The sequence below is a fragment of the Perca flavescens genome, chromosome 11 (assembly GCF_004354835.1).
Source record: "Perca flavescens isolate YP-PL-M2 chromosome 11, PFLA_1.0, whole genome shotgun sequence".
Lineage (NCBI taxonomy): Eukaryota > Metazoa > Chordata > Actinopteri > Perciformes > Percidae > Perca > Perca flavescens.
In genome coordinates, this window is record NC_041341.1 from 22,225,153 (window position 1) to 22,251,777 (window position 26,625).

Sequence of the window (26,625 nt, forward strand, 5' to 3'; positions counted from 1 at the left end):
GCCCTTGTCTACTAGAAACAATTAGACCACTTCTACAAAATCAATAGCCCTGCATTCTGTTTAGATACCCACTGGTCACTCATTCAATAAAGCTTCTATGGGTTTTGATAAGCCTGCCAGTCGGCAAGGGCCATTTGAGGCTCCAAGTGGGAACAAAATACATCAAACAGGCTCCAGGAAGGCCTCATAAAAATTGCAAATCGAAAACAATATAATTTCATGTGGCAAAGGTTATTTTTCCACTTGTTCATTATCAAATGTCTCATGTGAAAGCATTGCTATGAAGGGGAAAAAAATCTATTTTGTCTTGAGTGTTTGGGGAAAACAATAGGGACATGTATTATGTCTAAAGGAAAACAAAATAACGATGGAATCAAAGGGGTTCATAAAGTTGCTCTGAGAAATAGGTAGTAGAGGTGTCTCCTGTTTCCAGCACAGCTCCCATACATAATTAAAGCAGGAATTTGTATCTGTCTGCACTCTGTGGCCTCCTGATGAATTAATATCTGGTGGAAGTCCTACACAGCCATCAGATTAGCTCATTTATTTCTGTCAGCTGCTTGCTCTATCAGCTATTTGTAAATCAGAGAGGGTGGGTGGGTGGGTGGATATGGAGGGTGTTGAGATTGTTGGACGTATATTTATTATCATAAATGGCTGTTATGAATTAGGTCTGATTCAAACGTCCAGGCTATAGTGCCGCAAGTGTAAGTGCACAGTGATGACTATCTTTTTTTTTTTTTTTTTCCTGGTAGAAATGTTATGTTGACATTGTTGTGCTAGTTATACCTTAGAGTCACAGCTGTTTTCTGCATATGCAAACACTGCACTGGAATGCAAACATGTAAGTCATAGGGCAACTGGGCGATTTCCAATTCAGTTCAAGTTTGAGATTCCATGAACATTTGCCAAAAATAAATAAATAAAATAAAAATAAAACCTGCTGGACAACATGATCAGAGGTCATGATCAGGTACGTTTATGTAAAAATCAGTGTGATAATCACATTCTATTTCCTGGCTGAAGTAGTTGAGTTGATGTCCTCCCCCACGGGGATGACTTGCTGACTGTAGGTGTGTTTGGGCATCCTTTCCCAGTAAGAAGATGACGTGACGGGATGTTGTCAGGACTAGAGGTGTGTGTGTGTGTGTGTGTGTGTGTGTGTGTGTGTGTGTTATGTGCATGGAAGGGAGCAGGGATAGGGAGGGGAACAAACAAGAAGACTGCATTAACCTTTGGTCAGCTGGGGAGGGGAGGGCACAAGCGGGCCGGGCTGGTTGAAGGGACACCCCATAATCAGGCTCCTGTCAGCGCTGTTTCCAGGAGATTAATTCAGCTGGTTTCAATTCCAGCCACTGCTCCCCTAGCCTCAACCCATGGTGCACATATTGTCCTGTTTAAAACACATGCACGTGGCACTGACTCAATTTAACACAGGCATAGCTGAGGGGGAAGGCTGGGTCACAAGAGTAGCCTTCCTTTCTTGCGAACACAAAGAACATGCATCAACAAGAAAGCAGAAATCCCTGCTCTGGCCGAGGCAGAGGAATCCAATCAGAATGGATTTGCAACCTCCACAAGAGGAAATTGTTTGATCAGCCTGGACCACTAAATTACACACAGGACATGTAAATCTTCTCTTACAGTTAACAAAATGATTACATGACACCATGACACTCTCCTCAACTGTGGTGCTCATTTCTGCTCAGCACCTGCTCTGCGCCATCCATACCAACAGAGCTGCCAGACAGTGCCTGGTTGTTGTGGCCAGAAGCTGCGGAGACTCTACTGGCGCTAGCTAATGAACTGTTGAGATGGCAGCACTAAGGAGCAGGTGATACAGGGGGACAGTGACAGAGATGTAGGGGCCCACCGTTACTTACCTGTAATAGCCTGGGATGACGATGTGCACCCCAGCACTGGGCTGACAGATGTCGGGGTTCTTCTGATCATCCATTTTCCGCAGCGCGTCTGTAAAAGGTCCCGTGGCATTGATAACACATTTGGCTCTGACATCAAATTCCTGCCCTATGAAAGAAAACAGCATCAATCACCAGGGGCTATTCATCTGTGGCTGGTGACAAGCCGGATTATTAATTTATCAGCGAACGCCCCCCTCTCTCCGTAATAGAGTGGCTCGAGTGTGTCCATGGGAGACTTCCCAGGATTGTAATTAATAGGAAACAGACATACCTAATTTCCCTCTTGCCTCTTTGTGTCACAGAGTAGCTCAGTGGCAGTGACTGAGGGAGCCTTTTGAAATTGGGGAAGGGAAATGTTTGTTAATGTGATGCTTGATGTTGACGAGCTACAGTATATAATGGAACGCATATCAAAAGATACCATGAGGATAGCAAATGATCTGTTTTGACAACAAGATGAATGACGGACTACCCTTTCTAATTTGACATGTGATGCTGCCACTGCTAAGAGAGAGGAAGAGGAGAATGGAATGACGAGGTTCATAAGCCTGAAATTCATATTTTTGCAAGGAAGAAGACAAAAGGCAAAGAAAAAAAAAAAGATGACAAAACTGTTTCTATTATCCTTTCAGTCTAAGCCTTCCCTATGTGAGGCCCCCTTGTCACATTATTAAAGAGAGACATCTCCTCCAAGAGCACACTTCCATCTTTTAAAACATCAGGGGGTGGTCATGTGTTGAGATCCTCAAATCTTGGTTATTCATGAAATGTTTCAGAATACCATCTTTTACCCTTAACTGCTTTATTCTTCCAAAGCCAGCCCTATGCATGACATTTAAAAGGTAAGTAAGGCCATTTGGAGTACGCTAATTCCGTCTTATGTTCCTTCCTACAAGATCTGAAGCAGCCCTCTGCGCCATAAAACGCTTATAAAATATTAAAGACCGTGCATTAGATGTGCAATGACTATGTGCAAACTAGCAGAGTAAGAAGTGCTGGGAGGGCCCCTGTTGTGAGGGCTAGAGAGAGTGGGAATACAGTGAGGCAGGAAGGAAGGAAGGATCCGGCTTTTGTTGGATTTACCTGTGATCCTATCCCTGCAGTGCGCTTCACAGACCCTCTCCTTCCCCGTCTGAGGGTCTGCCCTCTTCAGTAGGTGCACCACTTCAGTGTAATTGGCTATGGCAGCCCCATACCTGGCAGCAGTGAGGGCAATGGCGAGGTTCATTCGAGCATCGTTATGTTGTCCTGCAGCGGGGGGACAGGACCAGAGCAGGGGGATGTGAGTCACCCCGAGCCTGTGACTGGTGGTATGGAAGTGTGTCGGAACCGATATGTCACATCTGTCCCTGTCACTTTGCATCAGCGCAATGGCTGCTCTGGCCACACAAGGAGCACACTTAAAGCCACAGTGGCCCTTTGGCCTGAGTGTGGGCCCCCCGACCGCCCCTCCCCTCTCCTGCACCGGGAAGGGGAACTGTTCCTTGGGAAAAGGTAGAGAATGCAGGGATAAGGAATAGACACATAAAAGCCTTAAATATACCAAGAGTGGAGAGGTAGGAGCTGATGTCACAATTTTTTTTTATGGGCTTCCACCTACATGTGCACATAATACTATTTTTTACACATTCTACAAAGTTAAATAGGGGTAAAAACAATACAGACATTCTACATTTTAAAAAGAAAACCACATCGAATGATCACTGAAAACAATCACTCCCGTTGCCTGATAATCACATTTTTCAATGTGTCAATGTGACGGTAAACAGCTCTTGACAGCGGCTGATCTTCTTTTCCAGCTGAGGATCCCTTGGCAGAATCCTTTTAATGAACAGAGAAATCTAATATCAAGATTTATGGATTAATCCCTCTTCAGCTCTAAAACACCAGAGATCTATATTCAGAGTCACAAGGTCACAAGTTTTGTAATTTAAATGAAAGGGTCTAAAAGGTGACAAATGAACAAAGCCCGGTTTCATTAGGAAGTGATTCTTATGTACATCTTTAAAGATTTATTGCTGGACAATCCCTTGGTTCAAAAGTAAAGAGAGAATAGAGATGATTAATCACTTTTAATGTTGGTGTCTCGGGTGACTTTCTTTCTATTTGTTATTGCCAGGGAAGTTCAAGTCCTCATTGTTGGCCAGGGAAAATGTTGCTACTTTGCAGGAATGAGCAGGGTCCTTTGTGCCCTGATTTATTTTACGTTTGAGCGACTTGAGGCTAGCTAGCTGGTGGGCTCTGCTTAATGCTACAGCATGCTGGAAGCCATTCTCCCACTACGGGAATTAAATAAATAAATTGAGAGCAAAAAGTACAAAAACAAGAAAACAACAGATTTAAAGGCCACATTTAAAATGAATTACATACAAGAGTATGCACCCTGCCATGATGTATTAGGAGGACCATGGAATCCACTTCTTCATCTCTGTAGGGTGAATGTGACCACTATAGTAGGTGGTTAGCAAACGTATGCGACCGGTGGTGTGTGTGCACAGATTTTAGAGGTGCTCGGCGGCACCAAAAGGCAGTGTCTGATCCTTTGTGATTGCTGAGCCTCCTAATGACCTTTGACCCAGTGATTCACAGCTCTCTGTTGGGAGCCTGTCACAGATTGGCACTGGGCAAAGAACAGGAGCATTAATACTACATTAAATGTCAGGAATTCAGGGATTAGTCAGATCGCGGTACCTGGATTTATGAATGAACAGCATACGACAGCTATAATAACCTGGCACGCTGATGAAGATAACAATAATGATGATGATAATTATCGTCAGCAATTAAAAGCCAAAATGGCCGAATGACAGAGCAGAGCTAAATGAGCATCAAAGCTCCCCCCCTTTCCTCCCCCTCCTCCTCCTCCTCCTCCCTCCCTCCCTCCCTCCCTCCCATCCCACCCCTACCTCCGCTCAGCTCACACCACCACTCGTTCCACCCTCCTGGAGGTACAAAACTCAGTGGAGTGAGAGGAACTCTGCGGCTGGACAAAAAGCTGCAAAATGACAGAGACAATAATGACAATGAATGTCATGTCTCCCAGTCATAGAGCCAGAGATGCTTGGCTGGGCTGACTTGTCCAATTAAATTGTTACAGGTACAGTGGGAGATGAAGTTAGTATCCCAGATGCTTTTGTCAATTACTCCTCTAGCACAATGAACAAGGGCACAGTTGAAAGGTATATAAAACCACAACAAGAGGCGATATTTATTTAAAAGTATAAAAGTTTAAATACAGCCCATAAGTGTGGCTTTAAAACATATATAATACTACAGAATAGTTGTCAGTTGCTGTGTGTAAATATTTTGAGTTTATCAGGTCCTTTGTGTGATTTATGTTTATGGAGTCTGACAGTCTGTTTCCTTTTTTCTTACAAAATTTTATGTTTGCAAAGACTACGTTTTCTGATGTCTACATGTTGAAACTATCTGACCATGATGGCTTGAAAAATCCTGAGGAGATGAACCCAAGCAGTCAAATACTGATCCCCAGTAAAGAAGGTCAGGACAGAAAATGTCACTGCTATAATGTACCCAGTTGCGTATGGGGAAAAAGGGTGGAAAAGACAGCTTGAGGAAAAATTAAATACATGTAAGCGGTCTTATGATTTTAATTTTTTTTCCTTTGTCCTTTCTGCACTATTATGATTTAAGAATTGCATTAATATAAAAAAAGTCAGTTTTTTATATTTCCTTTCCAGATTTTACTGCTTTTTTAGAAGTACAAAAGAAAACTGCTATTATAAAACAAATATAAATAGCTCATGTAAAATTCCCCCCTCTCCTATTTACTTCTGCTAAATGAATAAGGTTGACAGATCACTGCTCAGATAGTGGCCATATTCCCTCAGAAGTATGTTGCCTTTTTGCAGTACATGGGAATCCACATATCCTCAAATGCTAAATGAAGTCTGACAGATAGCCTAGAGAAACAAAGTTGGGAGTTTGCAGCTACAAGGGAGACCTTGAGTGAACAGGACATGCTATGTACACCCTGGCTAACAATCAACATATGCTTTGTTTTTCTGATGCCAACACGAGGCACATATAGCCTGGAGAAAGATGGATCCTGAGACTGGTTGGAACGCGATGCCTACTGGCTATTTTCTATTTAAAAAATGCTGTTTCTAATTTATTTACGCTTACATAGACAGCAATTACACGGCTGTGTGAGACACAAGATATTTTACTTAGAAGGTGTGATCTAGAATTTAAGATTACTGACAAATTATAATTAAAAACCTGTTTATTTACATTTTTCTACCTGATGCATAACAGACTGTGATCTAGACATGTTGTCTGTGCTGCTCTCATTTTAATAATACCTAATTTAAGGGTTTATGTGTGGGTCATAACTGTTAATGTTAACAAGCGTTCACGAGGCCTTCAAATGTGCATTCGACTCCATACATGAGTTACATTTGGTGAGACATTCTGAGAAATCTTGTATCACTGCATACCAAATATCTGTTAAGTCAAATCACTGAACTTGTATTACTCACACTTGTTCATGTGAGAGAAGAAGAAAAAAACATTTTGCAATCACACAAAACACATTACAGGACAGATTTCTACAATTTGCAGTCAGATTGCCGCTACCGGCATCTCCAGCTGTGATAAGTGCAATAATTTTTAACATAGCAGTGATTCATACACTTTCATGGTGGATAGTGATGTGCATGGCACACTACAGCTACTTCCAGGAACGATGCCATGATTTGAGGCTCTGAGCATCATAATAAACAATGGCTCCCACCAGCTTGTCTTTCATGAGCATTGAAAAGTGTGAGAACCACCACCTTGCAATACCAGGAAAAAGACGACATTGCAGGGTTGGTAATATGTGCTGCGGATCACGTTACCACAGAGTCATACTCTTTTATCATTTTTCCCTATGACACTATCTGCTGCTTCCTTCTCTATGACAGTGTTTGCAGGACTAAGAAGGACTTCATTTTATGATAGGCTTGAACTCTGGTTTGACTGATGATAGTTGGGTCAGATATTGCTTTGTGCGAGTGAAGGAGTGTTCTGGAATGGTGACAGGCAGCATGATAAGTTAAGACGCTGCCACGGCCCAGCAATGAGAGAGAAATCAGAAAATCTTCTATCCCCCTCTCAGTAATGAGCCACACCTGTACACTGCTTTAAATACCAGAGAGAAGCTTTAAATGTCAGGTGCAATTAAAGCTTATGATTCAAGGCTGCACAAATCAAATCAAGGCCCCTGAGTTCACCCAAGTCTGAGAGAGCAGAGGCGAGATGGTGCAGAGATGCCATGGACCACTCTTCCTTTAACTTGCACTTCAATAGGGCTCTCAGCCCAAAGGTGATTGTAAAGTTTACTACCATTCAGATGAACTTCTCAATCTTCACAACTCCATGCCTTTATCAAGGGAAATGTTTGCTGCTCTTTCTGGTATATGAGGTGAAAAATTATCAGAGAATTGTTGAGATGAGGTTTCACTTGTACACCTGAAGCGTTATGGATAGGGGTGCTGAGAGAGGTGTGATAGTCAACCAACTGGACTAGACATGGACTGAACATAGAGAGAAGAGTAAAAATGGACCATTTGTCAACACAAAACATATTTTAATTAGGGCTGAACTAATGACTATGCTCATAATTGAATAATTGTTTTCTTGATTAATCTATTAATCGTTTCATGACTGTGAAAAATGTCCATGACAGTTTCCCAGAGTCTAAGGTGACATCTACAAATGCCTTTTTTGTCCAACCAACAGTGCAAAATCTAAACAATTTTAATTAATAATAAATCATAGGAGACAAAGTAAACCACCAATAATGCACATCTGAGAAGCTTTTTGTAAATTTTGCTATAGAAAATGAATAAATCGACTAATTGTTTCAGCTCTAGTTTTAATTCCAACTTTGATTCAGCCTTTAGATTCCAAAAGCAATAAATAAACATAATCTACGCGCATATTTGAATGACAGCAATGACCTGTTATGGTTTACCTTGTCCTGCTGGTATCATTATATTTCTCTAATAAAGAACCAGAATTGAATTTTTCACATTTTTGTTAGTTATCAGTTGATTTTGAGATCTGAATCAGATTTGAGGGTAAATATTATTGTAAATAGAAGTCTGAAGTTCCCGGTCCCAAAAACTGTTGCTTTAATTTGCCCTCTGTTTCATCCGACACAGCCTACATTTTACTGTCAAGCTGCTGACTAGGCAGTTGCGGGTCCCTGCAATCACACTAATTGGTCTCCTCTGCTGCTCACCTCCAGGACCCTCATATGTTCATACAGATAGCAAAATAAGGCTCCTAAAGAAAACACAAGCTGAGAATAATGAGATTTCTCATATATTGTGAAATGTAACAGAAAATGGTGACATTTCAGTTTGAACCTAGGTGACTCGCCTTTAACAATTCACAGACAAAGGAGGACACATAGACTTTATTCCACCTATTACTGAGAGATAATTTCATGAATTAAGTCACAATATGATAACAACAGAGGCCCGCTAAGTTGTAAGAATTCTTTAAAACAACTTCAGAAAATTCCAGCCAGGCAGTCATTCAAGGAAAACATGTCACTGCTTCCGTGAATGAAAAATGAACATGGGAGGGTAAATAAAGCAATATGACCAGAGGGACCAGGAATTCTGCGGATAAGTGTCAGCTGCGGAGAAAAAATGAAGCATTTACCTGTTTGTAATCCAATTTCATGATGGCTTTCTGTAGATATCGGACTCCTCCGTGAATAAGCTTGGTGCTCCGGCTGCTGGTGCCTGATGAGAAATCGTCTCTCTGCACAAGGGCAGTTTTGAGATCTGACAATGGGAGCCAAGGAAACACATCAACATGTGGATACTTATTGTCCCAAATCTTTAGAATGGATCAAGATGCTATTCACATATGCACAACTTTCCACTGTAATATTCATGACGAGAACAATATTGTGAAGCCATACATATTCCATTGGTTAAAAACAACAATCATTTCCACCAGTATGACAGCATGAATCTCAAAAGGGGACTGCATGTTTTGAGAACACCATTATAGAAACCAAACATAGAAAAGAAATCTAGAAAGTATTGGTTTTCCTTAGAAATTTTTTTACAAATGTATTTCCGGGAAATCTTATGACTTTCAAAACATTTTTAACAATAAAATCACTCTTTACTTTGCCTATTAGAAGCTTCTTTGCTGTCCCGGATGGTCTGTAAATCCCAGTTTTGAAAAGAAGAAAGGAAGAATAACTGTGGATTAGAAGCATGGGGTTTGAAAACCCCCTCTACATCGCCATTAGAAAACCAGTTTAAATAAAGGGGCAAAACACATTTAAGAAGCCTCCTACTAGCGGCATAGATAATTGATTTGGTATGTAATGGTAACTGCAAGAGGATGCTCCCCTCATTGGAAGAAAACAAAGGAGTTTTTTTTGTTTTTTTGTGATTGGACTAAAGCCCACAGACTTGTTAAGAAGAGGAATCTTTCCAGTATAACGATGCTGCTGCTCTAGACTTCATAGCAGACTTGTGAAGCGCCCCAGAGAGACGGCTTGGAAGCAACTCCATCACAATGGCAAGGAGGTTATGCAACATCAGGATGGAGAATGCCCATTTGTGGTTGCGTGCCGGGGCTGAACAAGAGTCTGTCATGAAAAATCCTCTCAAAAAACGATGGCACTGGTGCTGTAGGAAAAACTGGGATTTATCAGTTTGTTTGCTCATGAAAGCCCAATACATTCAATCAGACACTTTTTGGTAAAAACCAACAATGTGTTAGTTTGTCTGTGGGACTCAGGACATTGAGCCAAAGATCATTGGTACTGAGTAAATCTTTGAAAACAGGTCACAAAAATATATATACATTGTTTAGTTTTTTTTATGCTAGGATATTTCCTAAAACATCAGTATATTTTAGCAAATATTACTTAAACAGGAGTAATTAGTGAATTTCTTAGGGACAATTTTCGCTGTGGATTAATACACATTCGGTGCTCTAGTATTAACAGCAGCAAGATTTGCTTAAAATAAACTACATTCCAGTGCCCAGGTTCATGGTAATGAAGAAACATGTCGCCCCATTTGGGCAATAATGGAGGTCTATGGCACAGAGGAATATCAGGATTTGGCTACATTTGTTGACTATAAGGAAAATACAGAATATCACCAGGGTTGGAGAAACATGTTTGCTTCTATATAGATTAACAATATCCATACAAGCTGGGAAAATCAATTTATAGTCAGTGTAAATCAAAAAAGCCTTAACAGTTAAGGTTCCAGAAACAACTGGTGGACTCAGACTAAATAGCCTGCTCCTTGGATGAGCAGTACACAACTCCAGCTCTTTATTTACAAACCAGAGGACAAAAGCAACTTACTCCCAGTGAGTGCATCTAACCCGAGTCAGTGATTCCACCTCCGCCAATAAAACCATCAAACTCCTGTGAGACCTTCGTCTCAAGCTGAACTCTGAGCTCATCCATGTAATGTTTTTTTTTTTTACCTGTTCAGCCGCCTCTACATGTGATACAGGCATACAACCTCTATGCAAAAGAAAACCAGTCATCAATTTCATTGTCATGTGACTCCAGGGGACAGTACACATTAATAAATGTGTTTCATTATTATGCATATGTCTTTATATTCCTTATGATGGATTTAGGAAAAAAGAAGCAATGCATTTTCTGTGACAAAGCTGTCAGACACCATCAAGCAATAAAAGACAATACATCACATGCTTATTTATATTCCACTCCCAATAACATTTCAAAATATTGTCTTTCTAGATTAATCACAAAATCTGCATGTGGCACGCAGACGGATGGCACTGAGACATGTTAACAAGCAAACTTGACTAATTGCATGACGTGTACTTAGTAAATAAGATGATGGCACCGGATTATCTAAAATAAGCAAAAAGAAAAAGACAAATGATTCTCAAGTTGTTCCTCATATGCACATTGCAGAGGCACCACACAATCTATCATCTGTTAGAAAGAATAGTGAACAGGATGCAAAGAAACTAAAACGAGCCCCTGTGAATCTCCTTATTACTTATCCCATTTATGATCTGTGATACATAAAATGAGATCTAATATGATCGCAATTTTCTTTTCTAATTATATTAATAAGACTTTGTTAACAACAGAGCACACTCAGCATTGCTCTGCAACACTTGAGGGAATCTTACCTATTTTCTATTGTATTCTGCCAGCTGAGTAAGGCTATAAAATGCAAACTAGCCTCCTCTAGCACTGACAGCAGTTCCCATTACTGCCTTGTGGAATGCCATGCATCCTCCTGCAATGCACAGATACAGCTCAGTTGGTGATCAACAGTAAAAAAAGAGGACAAAGAACAGAAACTGCAATCAGTGTAGGTAATCCATTGCTGAAACAAACTGCATATAGTATAGCTGGCATAGTCAGGCTGTATTCAGAAAATGTACTGTACATCTTATCTTTTCTTAGTTTGCAGGCCTGTATGAAGGTTACATGCAGTGTTGAAAAGTTTATTTACTCAAGTACTGTACTTAAGTACAAATTGATGGTATTTTATGTTAGTTTATACTTATACTCTGCTATAACTCAAAGGGAAATGATGTATTTTTTCACTTCACATTTATTTTGCCGCAATAGTTACTAGTTACTTTTTAGATTAATATTTTACAAAACAAGCTGCAACGTATCATCATACAATGGTTCATATCAAACTGTTTTGTGCCTTATCCTAAAAATGTCCAGCAACCCGTGGTATCAGTATACCTGCAAAAGCCCCTGCATGCAGAACCTGTTTAGGCAACAAAACTACTTGGTTAGGTTTAGGACAAGAACATGGTTTGGGTTAAACAAGTAAGTTTGTCATGTAACTTACATAAGTGGCGTTAGTTGAGTACATAAGTTAAGTAACAAAATTTTGTTAAAATAAGTCAACGTTGAATTTTGCCTTTATACAGGACAGGAGCAGTGGTCTTCTGGGTGAAAGTCCTCGTTAGTTTGACCCATCCATCCACCTCCTCCCAAGTAAACTCTGCTCTTTATACTACGTCACCAGACTTCCTCTATAGAAGCAGCCCTGCACGTCCTGGCTCACGATTATGTGGGTTAAATATGAATTATAGTGCATGACTTTTCGTGGGTACAATTATGAACAGTGTATGGAAACAGGCTGCAACAACATATGAAGAGATTATAAAATGTAATGCATTGTTAAAGATTAAACCAGTGGTTCCCAACCTTTTTGACTTGTGACCGCTTACAAAAAATCTGTTGTTAGCAGTTCCACCAAAGAGACATTCTCCCTCCTAACTTCTCAGATGGTTTCATTTAAATAACTGTTGGAGGCACGTAAAGGTCAAACCAGTGTCCAGAGTTTCTCCAAAAAAGCAAACATGAGAGAAAATTCCCAAAAACAAAGAGACAGATTTGTTTCTCATTTCTTCATTCCTTTTTCCATTAATCATCTCACAACCCCTCAAATGTATCTTGTGACCCCTAGGTTGGGAACCACTGGTCTAAACTACTTAACTATATATAAGTAGTTAAAAGTAGCTCGATATTGCCAGCCTCAAAAGTATAATGCATCATACACAATCTAATAATGTTAATTGATCAGTTAAAGGGGACATTTAACTGCAGAATGAGTACTTTTACTTTGACACTTACTACATTTCGATTATATTTTTGTACTTTTTCTTAAGTAGTAGTAGTAGATTTTGAATGCAGGACTTTTAATTGCAATGGAGTGTTTATACATTTTTGCATTGGTGCTTTTACTTGAGTAAAAGGATCTGAATACTTCATCCACCACTGAAATATGACTAGTGCTGTGTCTATGAAGTTTCCTTTGTTCTAAACAATGTTACCGCTTTAATACTGATCCTTGTTCTGGTCTAGAACCAGGTCTGCCTCCTAACACCAGTTTGAATAGTGCACTGCACTAAACTGAAGGCACGAGGAGAAAAATCCTCCCATCCAGCTGCTTAGAAGAGAAAGCCTTGCAGCTTAGGCAAAGCTTTATCCAATTCCCTCATCATCCATTCTAGGACACTTTATTGGGGCCGAAATGGAGTTGCAGCAAATTCCAGTACAAAAAGAAATCTGCCACAGCGAGCCCACTATCAGTGTGTAACCTGGATGAGCAGGCTCTTGTCTGTGCAAGCTGCTAAATCTACTCACACCTCAAACAACTTGGATAAAAGAGCAGAATCTCATTCCTCATGTTACCAGAATAATTGAATAATTTTGGTGTGTTATTTTTGAGGGAAAAGTAATCAATGCATTTTACCACTGATCTTTCTAATGCCCAGTGGCAATGACATGGTACATATGAGTCCTGAAGGACTGCATTCATAACTATTACAAAGAGATTCACACTATTCTCAGAGTCCTCTCAACCTTTTATAATTCAGATATATTATTAATCAAAGAGATTGACAAAGAAACTAATGGTTTGTCTGATTTTCACTGGGGCACAATCCAGCCAGCAATTGATTGTGGCACCAGGGACACCTGCAGATTCAGAATACATTTTCACTTTCAGGAGGAGAGAAAAAAAAAACAGCACCACGAGGAAATATTACCCCACCACATGAATATGCAGGGACTTGATACCAGCAGTGTCATTACTAATGTTGCTGCCAATTACAGAGCATGTCATGACACTGTGATTCATGAATATTCATCGTTGACTGATATAGACAGCAGCAGTATGCAGAGGCCTCTATTCCCATTTTACTGTCTCATTGTGAATGGTGAACAGGTACCTCCATCATGCCATGGAGGCGCCTTCCAGCTGCAAGACAAGCTGTTCCATAAGGCATTGCTAGTTAACAGTGTGTTATATAAAGGTGTATAAAAGTGATGAAGTGCTCCCAGGCTCTAAAGAGCAGGCATTAAAGCATATTAAGTAGACATTTAAGCTTGTAAAGTGGGAATCTAGAAATGGAAAGAAGACACTGAGCAAAGGGATGCCTTTGGGGTCGGGCTGTTCAATTCTCAGAAAGTTTGATACCTGCTGGTGCTTAGAAATGAAATGAGGTTTGTGTGAGGGACCAGTAGATTTTGCAAACTACCTGGGCTTCAATTTAAGTGTGCGTAAGTGAGTGGAACAACTCCCTCCTAGTTGTTATCCAGTTTCAGGGATAACTAATCTGAAGTAGTAAGTGGATCAATCAGTGGTTATGAAACTAAAAGAAGTGGAAAGACCATTAGTAACACACATTTTCTTAATTATTTCCATAATTTTGTTAAGTAATATGCTAAAATACAATTTTAAGGAAGTGGTGCTTTACAGTAGCGCTGAACGATTTTGGAAAATAATCTAACTGCGATTTTTTTCACCAATATTGCGATTTAATATGCGATTATTTTTTAAACTCTTTGTCTTCTGTATTATTCAACAAAGACAAGCAATAAATCATTGTATAGTATGAACAACACAAGATTAAACAAACTGTTCTTTCCTGGAGGCCAGGCCTGTATGTGATGATGGAATTAGGTGATGCATGAATTTATAGGAATGACATTTTTTATTTAACTACTTCAATCACAGTAATATATTGAGCACTGACCAAGCCTGGTGTAAACATTCATATGAAAGTCAGAAACAAATCACACAATCTAAAGTGCCGATTGCAGAAATATAAATGTGAATTGCAGTTTTTCAACACTGTCTTTGAACTTTACTAGACAGTTAAATAAGAATCAAAAAAATATATAGTATATATATATATATATATATATATATATATATATATATATATATATATATATATATATATATATATTTTTTATATATCTATCCAAACAACAATGTATTTTTTTTTACAGCGCACACAGAGGAGCTGCCTCCAGCCCCTCCTCCTCATGAAGTTGCATGTCGCGTGCATGACAGCGTCAACGTTGCACTTATTACTATCGTTACGTTAGTAGTAGCATGCTGCTGGTGGTCTTGCCGCGGGATTAACTGTACTAATAAAACCGTTGAACGTCATTTATCAGAGTCTGGTTGTTACCCCTTTCCGCGGCAGTCTCCTCCACTCCATATCTTTATAACGGAGCTAGCTAACTGGAGCTAACCGCTAATCAGAGCTAATCGTTGCTAACCGAGCATTCAGTTCTGCGTGCCTGTATCCATTAACTGCATGTATAAATAAAACCCCTCATTTTATTAAAATGGCTGTAAAAGTTTTAAACTACAACTCAGAGTTGTTTGAATGACAGAAATCTGCTCAAAGTACGGCGTAGCGTTAGCGCCAAGTTGGTGCTTTCTCTGCGGAGTGCAGACTGTCCATGGATGTATTAGAGACTGTCAGCCTAAGATGATTTACTCTTGCAAGTCACGTGACCAAATCACAGCCTTTGGGATTAGGAAATCGTGTTTTAACATATCGCGATATTATTGCAAATGCGATTAATCGTTCAGCCCTACTTTAAAGAATATATCCATTTTCTACATCTGCTCCACTACATACACAAAATACTGTTCTTACTCTTCAAGTTACTTCCCAGGTAAGATATAGTATGCAAAACACGTGATGAGCTGCAATACTGCATATAAAGAAATAGATTACGGAGTGTCTATTTGCACCCCCGGTACGAATAGCCTCGGCCACACAGCTGAGCTATTTACACCCTGTGACGTAACAACAAAAAAACGTTGCTTGCGTGCACCGAAATCATGGCGGACGTTCATCTTCCATGACCGCAGAAATATATATAACAATTGAATTTCTAGCGGAAAATGGATACTACAGTTGCGTTTTCTGTCTTCAGTGAAAGCAAACAACCGTTGGTTTGTTAGTTAGTACCTATTTTTTTGTATACAGTATGGTTACCTAGCAACCGAGGCTTGAAGAAACCAAGTAAACAGTTGTTCAACTTCCTGAAAGAACTGCTAGGTGAGTGGTTAGTATGCTTACCTTGGTATGGGAGTTTGGAGTTCAATTCCCCTGTGTGGTGATCTTGTTTTTTAAAATTTGGATTGGATAATTTGCATGCAATTGCGCAAGTCAGGACCCGCGAACGCAAATTCTTTTTTTTTCTGCTCTGGTTGGGTTGGTTAGGTTTAGGCAAGAGGAGTGGGATTGGTTATGGTTAGGGTAAGAATGTCAGGGCGATAATATTCCAAAAAGGTGTAATACATGATTAGTATGGATAACTGTGTGTAAATATATGCCAAGGTACTGTAAATGCACAGGGGTGCAAATAGCATACATTGATATTTGTACCAGATAGGGTATTAATAGAACGCATTGCTGTGTGCACCGGCAGGGTACTAATAGCATTCATTTCTAATTGCTCCGGGGTACGAATAGCACTTCTAATTGCACCAGGGTACAAATAGCATACACTGCTAATTGTACCAGGGGTGCAAATAGCATACACTTCTAATTGTACCAGGGGGGCAAATAGCATACACTTCTAATTGCACCAGGGTACAAATAGCCTCACCCAATAGATTAAACCAGCAGTATAGAAGCAGTTGTCTTATTGCAATACCGGGACCAGCAACAACATTAAAGTGCTGCTTATACATTAACAGTGGTGGAAGATGACTTAAGTCAAAGTAGCAATGTATACATACCCCATTACTTCTCAAGTAAAAGTACATAAGTATTATATTAGCAAGGAAAATGTATTAAGAAATCGTGAGCTTAGAATTATAAGGTTCTATCTCCACTTTTGGCCAAAATTGAGTTTGTGACATAATCTGATCCCTTAGGTGTTTATTAATGCCTGTGTGGTGTTATTTTTGTAAAAAAATATTTTCTTAGTTAGTTGTTAATAAAATAAAAAGGTTCCATCTCACAAAATAGCTGGGATGTAAAAACTTTGATGCTCAATATCTCAGAACTACCCTAAACGGAGATAGAACCTTATAATTCTAAGCTCACGAAATCCAATGTACAAGTACGTATTATGCAGCAGGACGGTTCCTTTTATGATATTATTTTATATTATTGCATATGATGAACACCCTGTTCAGCGAATCAAGTGGTGATCACTGCTTACTTTCCTGTTCTCGCCCTGGGGCGACCTATCAGGCAGTCTGACTGTAACGGGAATCCATAAGCATCCTAAGACCTTAAGATGATGACAGCTTCTTATCCACTAATTGCAGTGCATTTTCTGCAGATTTTCGGATTGTAGGCTACCTGCAGAGAAATTAATAACAGAGCTATTCTCTCTCTCTCTCTCTCTAGCACACAGTTGCTCACGCCCACACTCTAAAATTGGTAATGTCAGTATACATTTCTTCAAACAAAGTTAAAAATATAATCTCAGGAAATAACTTCTGTGTGATTAAAACTAACTCCTTACTTTCAAATGGCTGTCAATTAATTGTGCATATGAATTAGAAGTTAATTATTTGTCAGTAAAATGGCCAATTAAACTGCTAATTGTGTTTTCATTCCGAATTCTATATGGTAAATGGATGACAGAAACACAGCGTGACCATGCAGCGTCCTGTCATGTTTTCAGACAAAATAGTTTGAATGTGTTGTGTACATAGGCCACTTTACATAAATGCATGTGTGGTAAGTAGATTTCAGCACACAATGAAAGATTATGTGTTGACAAACTAGAAGCCTCCTGTAAAAAAACACAAGTGAAAGGTGGTCTAATTAGAAGCTACCATGAAGGCAAGGAGGAGGCAAAAACACCAGAACTTTTACTCTACTAGTTTTCTGAATATTCACAATGCAGTGTGGAGAATTTGTAATTTACAAATCCTGCCATCTAGCCCACCTGAAAACGTCTGGGCGTGACCACACAGCCCTAATGGGGTTAGGTTAATTAAAAGGTTAATTGTAAGAAACAGGAGCTGCTTGATGTATGGCTGGTGAACAATAGTGTCCTCTAGAGGTGATATACAGTTTCCTTTGCCCCCCTCCTTGCACATTCTGTCCTTGTGTGCACTGAGCACAGGGCACACAAAAAAAACTGCTCTGAGACTGATGGTTGTTCTGTGGCTCATATAATAAAGCATCAATCCACTAGAAATAACACACGATGCTGCGTGCTATGTGATGCTGGCTGCTGTTACGTGCATGTGGGCATACATTTCTACACTCCTTGTTGCACCCTATATGTACACTCCCTCCTCACCATGGCTTGCTGCCCAGGCCAATATGCATGTAAAAAAATGGAGGCCAACTTGATTGGCTTACAAGGTGTTGGTGTAAGATTGCACTGGGATCAGTTATTCCATCGCTGCAGAACAATAAAGCCAAAAGATTATTTTGGCGACTGCGTCAATTTGAGCGTTTTTCTGCGTCACTCTCCATTCTGCCGCTCCTATCACATTTCCCTCTCTGGGGACTAAATTGGGTCCCCCATGACAACTGGCTACAGGCCCACTAATTATCCCCCCCTCCCTTTTTCCTCCAGCAGCTCACCATACCAGCTATGAATAGGCAGCCCACCCCACAAACCCCACCCTATCTAAGGTCTAAATTTGGAACACAATTGAAATACAGAAATCCTGTCAGAAGATAACGAAGAATAATATTGACCCTCGCTTCATTAGGCCTATTCCATACAAGTGTAGTGAGTCTGGCGTATCAGCCACATTGTGACATAACTGTGCCAATGTACACTCATCTCAGTTTTACACTAAAATAACAACTATCAGGCAGTGAATAAACTCTGGGCCAGTCAGTACTTGTGAGCTGTGTGTTTTAATACCTGATTATAAAAATGCATCTTTACATGTTGGCTTACTGCAACCTGAAAGTTTACCTGTATTGTATCTGTGTTATAATACATTAAATGTCTCCATTTCCAAACAATAATAGTCCTGTGTGTTGCTGTGGTGGATAAAACAAAGGTGATTACACCATGGCCTGAAGAAAAACATCAGTACTAACAAAAGTTAATCAGAAACTACCAGCTCATTATAACCTGTCTCCTTTGCAGACCTGTGATAATAACAAATAAATCACGGATTAATGTCAGCCCAAAACAAGCGTGACTTAAGTCCTCTGCAAACACAAAAGTGTCTGAACTGAGCACAGGAGGGTTTACCCTCCACTACATCTCTGCTAATGTCCATGAAGGAAGCAACATAGAACACATACCACAAGACAAACAGATACTCGCCAGAAAAATTGGGGCTTGAGAAAGTTCCCAAGCGGATTGGTTCATGTCAGTGTCGACGCCGATGACGTCGCGCTGTGAAACACGTGGGCCACGGTATCCAGAGCTCACATAAACAAAGCCACATTGGCCAGACTGGGTAGTCGAAGCTGGAGTCGCTGTCAGTGCGCGGAGTCACACGGTCTGTCTGCCTGGCATTGTTGGGTACCGCCGCTCATGATTTGGAGCTTTTACTGAAATTGATGAATACCTCCTGCATGCTTATCGCATGGATTGAAAGCCACGATCCTGATGTGAAAGAGGTAAGATTCACTCATCTCTTTCTTTTCAACATCATCTGCGCTTAAGTTGCACCTGCACTTTTTTTTTCTTTTAGACTGTTTTCACTGTTAAACTGAAATGATTCAAATCTCAGTCTGACTCAGACTGTGCTGCTGATATTTCACGAGATTTATTTTTAGCTTTCTGCTTTCTAGACAAGTTGTCACTAATGTCAAGCGCGCGAAGTTGGTCTGTTCATCACGAACAACCGCACACTTTATAGTAAGAAAAGAAAAAGACGACTCATGCTGTTTAATTTCTATGTGCACGTTTTTCCTCGGGATCCATTCAACATTTTTATGACCTTTTTCAAAACGCTGTGCGTAATTAGAAATCGGTTGCATTTTGTGCGCGTTGGTTAAATCTGTCTTTATCTGGGATCTCGTGGTCATTTTAGATATTGTTTTATTTTATAATCTAGTAAATGTCAAAGTGATGTGTTTTATTAGGGGAAGATCCAGAACAGAGCCGCTTTCTTGCATCCTGTCAGCCATACAACTCCTGACAATATCCATTTCAAGTGTCACCGAAAAACGGTCAGAAGACTTGAGGTAGGATATGGAAACTTATTTACAAATAAAATACACAGATGTAGTGTTGTTTCAAGTTATTTTATTATGAAATTACTCATTAACGTTAAGCACTGTTATTACTGTTTTCTGTTTAGAGTAAAATTAGATTCAACATGAAACTGTAAAACTTTCTTCACGGCTTGATCATTTATTTGAGAAATTCTCATGTGTTTCTACCGGTTTGGTTTACAGCCATGCCCTGCGTTCAGGCTCAGTATGGATCATCACCTCAAGGAGCTAGTCCTGCTTCCCAGAGCTACAGCTACCACACCGCAGGAGAATACAGCTGCGACTTCTTAACACCTGAGTTTGTTAAGTTTAGCATGGACTTGACCAACACTGAAATTACAGCTACTACTTCTCTCCCAAGTTTCAGTACATTCATGGACAACTATAACACTAGTTACGACGTTAAACCGCCCTGTCTGTATCAGATGCCCCACTCTGGAGAGCAGTCCTCTATCAAGGTAGAGGACGTCCAGATGCACAACTACCATCAGCAGAGCCACCTGCCACCTCAGTCGGAGGAAATGATGGCTCATTCTGGGCCTATGTACTTCAAACCCTCCTCGCCCCATGCCCCGAGTACACCAAACTTCCAGGTTCAGCCTAATCACATGTGGGAGGACCCTGGCTCCCTCCACAGTTTCCACCAGAACTATGTTGCGGCCACGTCTCATATGATGGACCAGCGCAAGAATCCGGTGTCAAGGCTGTCGCTCTTCTCCTTCAAGCAGTCCCCGCCCGGTACTCCTGTTTCCAGCTGTCAGATGCGGTTCGACGGGCCGCTGCACGTCTCCATGAACCACGACAACCCGGGCGTGCACCGCGGCCTGGACGGTCAGAGCTTTGGGGTGCCCATACGGAAACAGGCGGGTCTGGCCTTTCCTCACTCCCTGCAGCTCGGCCACGGGCACCAGCTGGTGGACAGCCAAGTGCCATCGCCCCCGTCCCGAGGATCTCCGTCAAACGAGGGTCTGTGTGCAGTATGTGGGGACAACGCAGCCTGCCAGCATTATGGAGTGAGAACCTGCGAGGGCTGCAAAGGATTTTTCAAGGTGGGCTGACGTGACAGCAACCATGAATCAGTGTTACTGTTATTACATGAAATATATACTGTGTGTTCCTTATTATTCACGGCGCCTGTGAGTTACAATCTGGCCAATTTATTAAAATAATAATAATAATGATGATAATAATAAGACAACCTAAACATACAGCTGATAGAATTAGATTTTCAATGCGGGCTACACTAAATATTACACGCCTATTTTGACGTGCGTAAAATAACTTTATATGACAAGCATATCTGTATCCACACATAGTTGATCTCAAAGGAATGAGTAAAATATTAAAGACCACGAATGTGTATTTGCTGACGGTCTATTCCCTGTTGTTGGTTTATACAGCGCAGTCCCGAACAGGAGATGAAACAGATATTATATCGTTTTCATCTTTTCATTTTTTTTTTTTTTTTTTTGTTATATCACTTGTGCAGCAATCCACATTCCGTGTTCTACATGTTATATAGCCTTGGAAAGAGGCCTTCAGGGTGACATTTTGTCTTTTCTTTATTTCCAGCGCACCGTTCAGAAAAATGCAAAGTACGTGTGTTTAGCAAATAAAAACTGCCCTGTCGACAAACGCCGAAGAAATCGTTGCCAGTTCTGCCGTTTCCAAAAGTGCATTGTCGTCGGAATGGTGAGAGAAGGTATGTTTAGGCCATGCATTTCAATTATTTTAAACCAGTAATTTATATTTCCCCACTGATATACTTGGGGGAACCTGTGCGTAATAGAGTGTTGGATTATTATTTAAACCATATTTAAGTATTTACGCACAACAACAGGACTGCGTATTAATGACTTATGTGTCATATATTTCTTCCAATGCAGTTGTCCGGACGGATAATCTAAAAGGTCGGAGAGGACGCCTACCATCCAAACCCAAAAGTCCACAGGAGCCCTCCCCACCCTCACCGCCGGTTAGCCTCATAAGCGCACTTGTTCGGACCCATGTGGACTCCAACCCCTCCATGTCCGCTTTGGACTACTCCAGAGTAAGTAAAGTACCACTATCACAGAAATAAAACACAGCACTTAAAAAGAAAAAAAAAGTTGACAACTCCGGGTGAAAACAAAAGAAGATTGACGGACTTTTTTTTTATGTAGTCCAGCTTTTAGGTACAATTTACTGCCTTGAAAGTTGTCTGTAATACATCGCTGAATTCCTAACTTTGTCAGGCTTTTAATGTGACATATTTTCCCCAAAGTAAATTGCGTTGAAATAGAGAACTTAATAAAAAGAAGACATGAATTTAATAGTGAAAAAGCACCCTCTCCCTCTTGGAAATGGGCATTTGCAATTTCACGGATTATATATTTTAAAGGACCTCATTAAGGCGCTGTTTAAATTAAATTCCAGTTCCAGGCCAACCCTGACTACCAAATGACTGGAGACAACACTCAGCACATCCAGCAGTTCTATGATCTCCTGACGGGCTCCATGGAGATCATCCGGGGCTGGGCGGAGAAGATCCCCGGCTTTTCTGACCTATCGAAGCAAGATCAAGATCTCCTCTTTGAATCCGCCTTCCTTGAACTTTTTGTCCTGCGGCTGGCGTACAGGTAAGCCGCCTAATTATTAAACAAAACAATCCAGGCTTTAGATCATCATCAGCTGCTCCTTCAAGCTTCATTGCTTTGGGTTTTATTAGCTGCCCAATATTAAGAAGGCTCTTAAATTCTCATTTATTGCCAAGCGTAATTAATGGCATTTCCTTATTAATTGCAGGTCCAACCCAGTGGAAGGCAAACTTATTTTTTGTAATGGAGTGGTGTTACACAGGCTACAGTGCGTCCGTGGATTTGGAGAGTGGGTGGACGCTATCGTGGACTTTTCTTCCAACTTGCAGAGCATGAACATAGACATCTCAGCGTTCTCCTGTATCGCAGCTCTGGCGATGGTAACAGGTGCGTAAAAGGCGACTACTCCTTTGGAAACTCTAGTCTGCCTGCGTTACAATTTATGCATAACAGAGAAAGTTAATGCATCGGAAATAACAGAGAAAGTTAATGCATCGGAAATAATTTAACTGTGTCCTTTTTTTCTTCTGTATTTCAGAGCGACACGGGCTTAAGGAACCCAAGAGAGTTGAAGATCTCCAAAACAAGATAGTCAACTGCCTCAAAGATCAAGTGACATTCAATGGCGGTGGATTGAATCGTCCCAACTACTTGTCAAAACTCTTGGGAAAGCTCCCTGAACTGCGCACACTATGTACCCAAGGTCTGCAGCGTATCTTTTACCTAAAACTAGAAGATCTAGTCCCTCCGCCAGCAATAATTGACAAACTTTTCCTCGACACCCTACCTTTCTGAGTCTGACTCGATGGCGAGACCTCAAAGAACTTCCAAAAGACTGTTTGTGAGTCAGACTTGACAGATTTTTAACGTTATTATTTCTGAATATTTGCAAGCTCCTGTAGGCTAATAGAACAACAGTACCCTATTATGAGTAAGGATTTATGAAAAAAGAATAATAGGAGGAAGAGACAGAGTGTGATTGCTGTGTAGACCTTTTAATACTTTGATTGCCAAACGAGTGAATCATCACGGGGAATTTCTCTCCGGTGGACAAATTGTCAACAAAGTTAATCCGGTTTTACAATCACTTACTGTTTATTTAACATCGGCTCTACTGATTCAGCATACTCATATGTAATATATTCCATTTATATATATATGAACACACACAAACACACACACACACACAGAGACACACACACAAACACACACTGTATATTATGATAGATTATGTGATGCCTCCAATGCATCGGTTTATAACATGTGTACAAAGTTTGTTATAATGAAAAAATTTAATTTTCTTTTCTTTTCTGACTCGTGCCTATGTGTTTCTGACAGGATCCCAAAAAGTATCCAGAAAAGACAACGCATGTTCTAGTTTTCTTTTCTTGTTTCCCCCTTTTTCTTTTCTTTTATAGGCACTTGCTGAGGTGATGTCTATATATAATATATACCGGACACTATGTAGTCTGCTAGATTTGATACAGATTCGTAGTTATGGCACTCCTTTTATGTATGACGCATATGTGGAAAAATATCTCATCTGTATAGAAAATGAGGGACCCATGGTGTTTGTAAAACTGTCAGACATTCCTTGTTTGTATGTGCTGTAAGTATTGTTGCTGTTGAATATAAACGTTTCTATATATTTATTTCTATTGCCAAGAGCTACACTAAGCATGGTGCAATTTAAACGATTTCAAACCATCCAAGTTCATGCTGAGCACGTTGTCTATGTTTTATGTCTTATAAACGTCTAAGTAGTTATAATTTAACACGTTTTGGACATGGAAAAACTCCCATCTTATATCAAGAGGTTCATGAGTGTGTGATATAGGCACACATCTTTGACATCATGATGTACTTACAACGTCTGTAACGCATTTGGTGCCGAATTAAAAAAAAAAAAAACTTTAGAGAGAAAGAAATATTTAATGTTTACAAATAAAACTTTTAAATCAATTCTTTGCTAAATAATTTCTCTGAAATTAATTTATTCTTTAAATTAAAACACCTCTGACCAGAAGGAGCTACTTTCGCACGAGAGAGACATATTTTTGGGGTTCAAACTTATTATTTTAATTTCCTTAAGTATTGTGAGCAGCGCTTACAGGCCTATTTGCGCAAAATCAATAATTTGAACAATATCTAACTTTAACTTAATGTGAAATTGTTTGAACCTGTAGTAAGTTATTGCATTTAAAGACTAGGAATAAGTTGCAGGCCTTTTCATCTTGAGTTTAAATTCTCTATTTTGTTTAGAAACAAATATATGTGCATGTATTTATTATTTGACCATTCTAATCGTTTAATTTAAGCCTAAACTGAGCGAACATTTTAGTCATCCAAATTACATTTTAAACAACTTCTAATTTAGGGAACACTTTAAAGTTTTCTCCTGCATGCATGTCGATATTTCTTATATTTAGATTGTTAGGCTGTTAAAACCTATTTTCATTCTCTTATGTCTATTTGTATTTAACAAAGGAAAACAAGATACAACGGATTAAATATAAAACTCTCCCCCGCTTGAATCCCAAATAAAATCACATTTTTGAGCGAACAATTTCAAAAAGAACATTTTATAAATCAGTCTGTTTCTCTGGATGCTCTTTGCTGGTGCGAAAGTTGATGTAAATAAAAGTTTAAGGTTGTCTTTCTGGACTCCTTGTTGCCTAACAGTCAAGGATTAAATATGTGACCTTTATATTATTTGAATGTTTATACGAGATAATTGTTGCGCTTCATTTGCCCTCACTTTTATCATGTAAACGCAGACTGTTAACCGGTTTTACCTGCCGACGAGTCAGACCAGAACCAGAACTTAGACTAACGGTTTTCCCACAATAAAAGGCGGACTACCTACAACCTACTATAACAAAGAAGGCACACTCAGTGTGCAGCTGAAAGGAACACATTTATTGTGAAATCCTGTTGCGCACAGGGAGCACAGCTTAATATTGTGCGTCGCAGAGCTGCGCTTTGCGGTGTCATTTTGGATTCTAAGTGAACAAGAAAGATCCGACGACGGCACACTTTTCTCTAAGTTAAATTTTAAAGTTTTTTAGCGGAGCCGGCAAAGTAACCTAGTTGTTTTATTGCAGTTTAATAGTAAACCTGTTACCCTCAACCTCCCACAAACCCCCGGGGAGTCCGGCTATGCGCGCCTCTGATTCCAGTCAGGTAAAAAGTCCTACTGTAGGCTATATCCTTTAATACTAAACGCCCTCATACAACCACAATTTAAGCCACTTTGGAGATTTGCGCATTAAATCTGCGTCTTAGTGTGTAACTGCAGAAATGAAAGTCATTTAGAAATGTAAATAAAACGGCAGTGATTGGCCTGCACGAGTTGAAGCAGTGCGGCTGTCACAAACCCTCTGCTTCAGTCTATCAGAAGAGAGAAGTGACGCCAGGCTCTGAGGCATGTCTGGGACTTATCCTCACTGATTCCACATTTAAGACATGATCAAGATGAAGGGAACAGCTTATTTTGAGAGATATTAGCAGCAGGCAATAAATTGTCTAAATAATTAGATCGTCTCTGTAAAGTGCTAATTCCAAGGCAAATTGGGATTACATTCAGAACCAGTTTGCTGACATTTAGCAGATCTGTTGAAAGGGTGCATTACAATGTCACAAGGTCTCTCTATTGACTCAAAGTACAGTTAGCTTTTAAACATGTCTATCTCAACACAATAACACATGACACAAGTAGCTAATACTTCTGTCAGTGTTTGTGCATAATTATATGTGCTGGAGGACTTTGCGTCTAAATTCATTAAGAGCCTAATTTCCTCCCCGCACATGACACCAGTGGAAGGTTAGACATGATCGTGTCAGCCTTAGCAGAGAAAAAAGAAGTAATTCTCCAGTTGTTCTGCTTCGTCTTCAGCTGCCGCACAGAGAACAACAAACCAAAACCAGCAAAGTGAAGGTGGAGAACAGAGGCTGTGTATCTGCTGCCAACACAAAGTGAGAATCAAATTATAAGACCCAGAGTCCCAGCTTCTGAGAACGCTGCTTCACATTTATAGTACCACTAATAGATGCTACCACACACGCACGGTGCACACTGTGGTTATCGTGGATCGTATGATGCACGCACAGCTGCACATTGCTGCACTTTTGTCTAATTGTGT

General features: G+C 40.1%; 2 protein-coding genes and 1 long non-coding RNA gene across 4 annotated transcripts in view; 1 reads left to right on the forward strand and 2 right to left on the reverse strand.

The window, feature by feature from the left end:
* Positions 1 to 1,332: 1,332 nt before the first annotated feature.
* Positions 1,333 to 8,187, reverse strand: LOC114563657 (glycerol-3-phosphate dehydrogenase, mitochondrial). The gene is made up of 4 exons (XM_028590455.1): positions 8,173 to 8,187; positions 3,006 to 3,405; positions 1,884 to 2,028; positions 1,333 to 1,393 (listed from the first exon to the last, which is right to left on the reverse strand). The coding sequence occupies exons 1-4, from the start codon at positions 8,185 to 8,187 to the stop codon at positions 1,333 to 1,335; spliced, it is 621 nt and encodes a 206-aa protein (XP_028446256.1).
* A 419-nt stretch (positions 8,188 to 8,606) lies between these two features.
* The window catches only part of LOC114564570 (uncharacterized), a 111,181-nt gene continuing 93,162 nt past the window's right edge, over positions 8,607 to 26,625 (reverse strand). Inside the window, exon 3 of the long non-coding RNA XR_003693773.1 lies at positions 8,607 to 8,725. This is a non-coding gene — a long non-coding RNA (uncharacterized LOC114564570). The remainder of the gene's footprint in view (positions 8,726 to 26,625) is intronic.
* nr4a2a (nuclear receptor subfamily 4, group A, member 2a) lies at positions 19,153 to 24,388 on the forward strand. 2 transcript variants are annotated; one of them, XM_028591979.1, is made up of 8 exons: positions 19,153 to 19,307; positions 19,776 to 19,877; positions 20,091 to 20,956; positions 21,480 to 21,609; positions 21,794 to 21,957; positions 22,323 to 22,525; positions 22,692 to 22,870; positions 23,022 to 24,388. In XM_028591979.1, the coding sequence occupies exons 3-8, from the start codon at positions 20,093 to 20,095 to the stop codon at positions 23,276 to 23,278; spliced, it is 1,797 nt and encodes a 598-aa protein (XP_028447780.1). In that variant the 5' UTR covers positions 19,153 to 19,307; positions 19,776 to 19,877; positions 20,091 to 20,092; the 3' UTR covers positions 23,279 to 24,388. The 2 variants fall into 2 exon arrangements, with proteins under 2 accessions (XP_028447780.1, XP_028447781.1); XM_028591980.1 differs by lacking the exon at positions 19,776 to 19,877.